We start from the raw sequence: 5,420 nt of genomic DNA, 5'->3' as shown, positions 1-5,420 counted from the left end.
CGAACCATTGTAACCGGCTAGCCAAATTTCGGCGAGAAAATTGGCGAGCGCACGCCGATTTCCGAGCGCTGGGCGATGCGCTCGCCGATCCGTTGGCCGCCATTGCAGGCTCCGGATCGGCGAGCGGATTTTTTTTTCGAAACACTATATATACGCAATTTGCACGTCATTTTCATTTGCACCGCCTGTTTATGCATATTGTTGAGGCTTTGGAGCGTCGATATCTTTATTTTCGCTTCAGGCACGATGCGGCTGGCAGACCTGGCCACACACCTATTCAAAAGAGCAATGCGACAATCAGACAGTTGGCCTACGGAGGCGCCACAGACATGTGGGACGAGTAACTCCACATCGGTGAGATGACCGCCCTTGAATGTATGAAGTATTTCTGTCATGGCATGATTGAAATATTCCGTGATCAGTACCTTCGAAGCCCTACCCCCGAAGACTGTCAGGAGTTGATGCAGATGCACGGGGAGAAGCATGGGTTCCCGGGTATGTTAGGCAGCATAGATTGTATACATTGGGAGTGGAAGAACTGTCCTGCTGCCTGGAAGGGGTTCTACACGACCGGCTACAAGGGAAAGAATCCCATGATGATCCTCGAGGCCGTAGCTGATTATCGGCTGTGGATTTGGCATGCGTATTTTGGGGTAGCCCCTTTTCAACGAGCAGTGCATGGCGTCGGTCTGACCATCAGTTTTGTCGCCAACGGCAACCGGTATGATATGGGCTACTACTTGGCGGATGGGATATACCCTAGGTGACCCGTCTTTGTGAAGACGATCAGATGCGCATCCGATGAGAGGAAGGCCTACTTTGCGGAACGGCAGGAGTCGGCGCGTAAGGATGTGAAGCGCTCATTTGGTGTGCTCTAGTCTCGATGGGCGGCAATTAGGGGTCCAATGCGTTTGTGGCTTGACGACTGCATTGCCGATATAATGTACGCATGTATTATCATGCACAACATGATTGTCGAAGATGAAGGTGTACAATTGACTAGTTGGGCGAACGACGATAATGAAGCAGGTCCAAGCCACGGCGTGGCCGCCCCCAACATACGAAGCGGGGTACCTCACGATGAAGTCGACCGCCTCCAAGCACATGCCGACATGTGCCAAGTGAATACTCATATTCGATTACAAAAGGATTTAATTGAAGAGTTGTGGGCGCGGAGGACTGCACGACGTTAGTTTTTTTTAATTATGTAATTTTTTTAATGTACCTTCTTTTTTTAAATTTTTTTAATGTACCTTCTTTTTTTTAAATTAATGTAATTTTTTAAATTTATGTACTTTTTAAATTTTAATAATATAATTGAATTTTCCCGTATCTGTATCGTAAATTTAATTTCGTATTTTGTGTGATTGTTAATTGATGTAAATCAAATTAATAATCATTTTACTCTAAGTTCTTTCATTTATTAATTAAAGCTTGTGTACTTATCAATTAATTATTGAAACTTTACTATCTTATTTTAGTTGATAATGCATGTGTGGAATAGAGATGTAAGAGAAAATTTATTAAATAATGATTTCTAATTTATTTTTATATTCATTGGCAGCAAATTAAGCAATGGGCCTATCAAATATTTAAAAAATTAAAAGAGGCCCAATCATGAAGGTGGCGTGACGTGACCTATTTTGGAAAAGGAGGAATTCAAATATAAAAAGGAAGGGGATGCTACTTGGAGGGGAGGCCACTTTTGGAGAGAGAAAAGTGCAGAGACTATAAGGAGCAATTGAGGAGAGGAGAGATTCTGGAGGAATTCAATGTGAGAAAGAGAGAAGGAAAGGAGAAAATTCCAGCCATCATCTACTCCAAATTTACTCCATGGTTTTTATTTATCTCCATTTATCATTGTTCTTGGTTAATTATGTTAGGCTAAGAATCTTGTGTTACTCCAAACATGTAGTATGCCATTTTGATTTCGTGATATATTCTATGCTCGTTTTTATCTCTTGTTCATTATTACTACTTATTTAATTGAATGAATTTATTACTTAGGTGCAACTTTAGTGATAATTCTATAGTCTTGATTTAATGCCTCTTTAGCTTGAATTGAGATGGATTGTGGTGGTAATGAATTATCAATTGGAATTGTTTAGATAACAAATTGATAATGGATTTTGATCTTAATTGCAATTGTACTTTGAATCTCGCGCTTCCGTAGGGTTCTTAGGATTATTGAATTTGGTTTAAAGAGTAAGTGTTTAGCTATTCTTTGACTAGTTGATGTTTAGCATGTTTAGTGCTTGCATGTTGAATAATTTTAAATTATCCCGAACGTATGAGATAGAATTGAATGCATAGGATAAATCTGTGTCTTGTTTACAAGTGTTTGGAGTAACAATTGTTTCACTTGTGTTAATTTGAATTCAACTTTATTTTTCATTATTTTCAGAAAATAAACTTCAAACAAAAACCTTCATCTTTATTGTTATTTTTATTTATTTGGAGTTAAACGAACTTACCTTCCCTGTGGATCGACACCTTAAATTACTACACACGAAGCTGTACTCTTGCAGTGAAGTGGTAATATTAGGGATAATTTTGTGAACTTGAGTGCATATCTATTCTGATGTAAAAAGACCTAAAATTACACATCAAGTTTTGGCGCCGTTGCAAGGGAAGGCAATAGGTTGTTTAACTTTCTGTTTTATTTTTATTTAATCTTTTTAATTTTATTTTGTAGGTACTTAATTCGTGTTCTTACAGGTGATAGCCATCTACCACGTCTGGACTCGAAGACGAAGGAGTGTTTTATTTGTGGTAGTATCTTTCTAACTCCTTGTGTTTTTTCTTTTTAAGTTTGCTAGTACACATTCCAGCACACACTTTTTCTAAGACTAACCCCGAAGTTGTCGAGATGTCTCGCTTTTGGTAGAATTGGTATATTTGAGTTGTGCTTGGTTTCTTTTCCGTTGTGTAGGTGTTCTAGAAAATTGAAAACAAAAAAAATAAAAAAACAGTGGATGCGAACCAGATCTAAGGGTACACCGCAATTTGGGTTATTGATACATCATAGAAGAGGACAGAATTCAGCTGTGATTGATACACATCAGGACTATCAGAGTCTAGTGAGAGAATATCCAATTTTTGAAACAAATTTTGAGAGTCGTAGCAGTGATTCAGAAGCTGAGTCGATGGCCGAGAACAATAATAATGCTCATCCTGTGGAAAAGTTCGGCGAAACTGTCAGGTCGGGAGTTGATCACCCGGGAAATTTCGCATATGCTACAGATAACATAAGCATCCCACCTCACTACATCAGCTTGGTGAATGGTGGCACCTTATTCCATGGTCGTGAAGACGAAGAGCCCATAAGCCACCTCAATGCATTCTATGAGTTGACCATGAACCACAGACTTGCGAATGTGCCACATGATAATATCAAGAGAGCTCTCTTTCCTTTTTCGTTGAGAGACAAAGCACGAAAGTGGTACGACTCACTTCCGGGGTACAATGTGGCAACCTTTGAAGATCTGAAATCCAAGTTTCTCCTAGAATATAATTCACCAATGAAGATCGAGAGATTGAGGGATGCCATCACATCTTTTCGGCAGCAAGATGATGAATCTTTTGCTGAAGCATGGAAAAGGTTTACTGAGATGTTGAGAAAGTGTCCAAGGCTTAAACAATGAAAGCATGTGACTTATAAATGCAAGTACTGGTGGAGATCTTGATAATAAGACACATCAGGAAGTGTGGACCTTGTTTCAAAAACTAGCAGATAATCAAAGAAACTAGTACAATCCAAGGAGAGTGGTTGAGAAGAAAGGAAATACCTTCGGAGCTTCAGTAGAATCTGAAAGAATGACTGCGGTTGAGGCACAACTAGCTAATATTAGCACCCAAACGACATTGGTGGTTAAAGCAGTATCTTCCATGCAGTTGAACCCACAACCTCAAATTTTTGCAATGGTTAGATGTGGACTGTGTCTAGGTGGGCATCACACAGATCAATGTCAAATGATCCAATCCCAAGAAACAGTTGAAGATGCGAATTACATAGGCAATAACCGCCAAGGTTTTTGCCAAGGGGATTAATTCAATAACAATCATCAGAACTGGAAGCCTCAACAACAAGGGAATTGGAACCAAGTTGGGTCAAGTAACAATGGTGGGAACCAATGGCGAAACAACTCCAAACCCCCTGGCTTTCATAAGAAACCTTCACTAGAAGATCAGATGGGACATATATTGGCTTTCATGTCAAAGAGTCAAAAAGAGAATGATTTCTTCAAAGAGAAAACAATTGAGAAGTTTGGTCAGCTAGAGGCTTCTATGAGGAATTTGGAAACACAAATAGGGCAGCTTGCTACAGCTTCTCATACATGAACTCCCGGCACCATTCCAAGTGATACAGTGCCCAACCCCAAGGGAAATGAACATTGCAAAGCAGTCACCTTAAGAAGCGGAAGAAATTTGGATTCAATGCCTTTAATGGACGACCAAGGTACTTCCGGCATCTCGCAGCAGGGGCGGACAAGATGTTAGGCTTGCATTCCTCGCACGCAGGGCCGGACGAGGCATGTGAGGGAAGTCCCGTGCAGGATGCCCAACATGGTCAAGAACAGGCTGCATCCGGCAGCAAGGAACAAGGTGATGAATCTAAGTTAAATGGAAGACTTACAGTAGGAGAGAAAGACAAAAAGGTCAATGAGACAGAACCTAAGAAGAGCAAGTCCAGTATTCCTAACGGCATTCCACCGCCTCCATATCCATTCACGAGAAAGAAGCGAGTGCGACAAGAAAAGAGTTTTGAGTGGATGATGAATGTGATTAGAAAGGTGAATGTAGGCATCTCATTGGTGGATCTTTTCACCAATTTCCCGAGATTCTCCAAGTTCTTCAAAGACATGATGGCGTACAAGGAGAAACTTCAGGATGAGGGGATTGTGGCATTGAGCACGAATTGCTCACAGCTGATATCTGGAATCATGCCGACGAAGAGAAGATATCCAGGAGGTTGCATCATACCATGTGAAATTGGTAACACAATTTTCACAAAGTGTTTATTGGACCAAGGTTCAGGGATCTCACTGATGGCATTGAAAACTGATCGTGCCATTGGTTTGGAGGAAAGAATGGAGCCTATTGACATCGCTCTACAATTGGCTGATCACTCCATAGTGAAGCCCACTGGAATTGTTGTGGATGTCTTGGTTAAAATCAATAAGTTCATCATTCTCGTTGATTTTATTATGCTCGACATGCCAGAAGATAAAGAAGTGCCAATTTTGTTTGGTAGACCATTTCTAGCAACAGGAGATGTATTGCTTGGAGCAAAGGATAACTCTGTTACATTCAGAATTAATGGTGAGCAACTGACCATCAATGTTGAGAAGGCCTATGTTGGTGGTGAAAGTGGTAAGGAAGCAAGAGAGATGGTCACACTAGAGAGTCCGAAAGTGTAA

The 5,420-nt window shown here is 40.6% G+C and overlaps 1 protein-coding gene across 1 annotated transcript; it reads left to right on the top strand.

Moving 5' to 3' along the window:
* Positions 1–4,493: 4,493 nt before the first annotated feature.
* Positions 4,494–5,420, top strand: LOC121745995. The gene has a single exon (XM_042139938.1). The coding sequence runs from the start codon at positions 4,494–4,496 to the stop codon at positions 5,418–5,420; it is 927 nt and encodes a 308-aa protein (XP_041995872.1).

The sequence above is a fragment of the Salvia splendens genome, chromosome 8 (assembly GCF_004379255.2).
Source record: "Salvia splendens isolate huo1 chromosome 8, SspV2, whole genome shotgun sequence".
In the NCBI taxonomy this organism is placed as follows: Eukaryota; Viridiplantae; Streptophyta; class Magnoliopsida; order Lamiales; family Lamiaceae; genus Salvia; species Salvia splendens.
The sequence above is the reverse complement of the archived record's forward strand: the minus strand, read 5'-3'. Positions and strand labels throughout refer to the sequence as shown.

Excerpts from the sequence above, each read along its gene's own strand:
- LOC121745995 (XM_042139938.1), top strand. The coding sequence starts at position 4,494 with ATGTTAGGCTTGCATTCCTCGCACGCAGGGCCGGACGAGGCATGTGAG.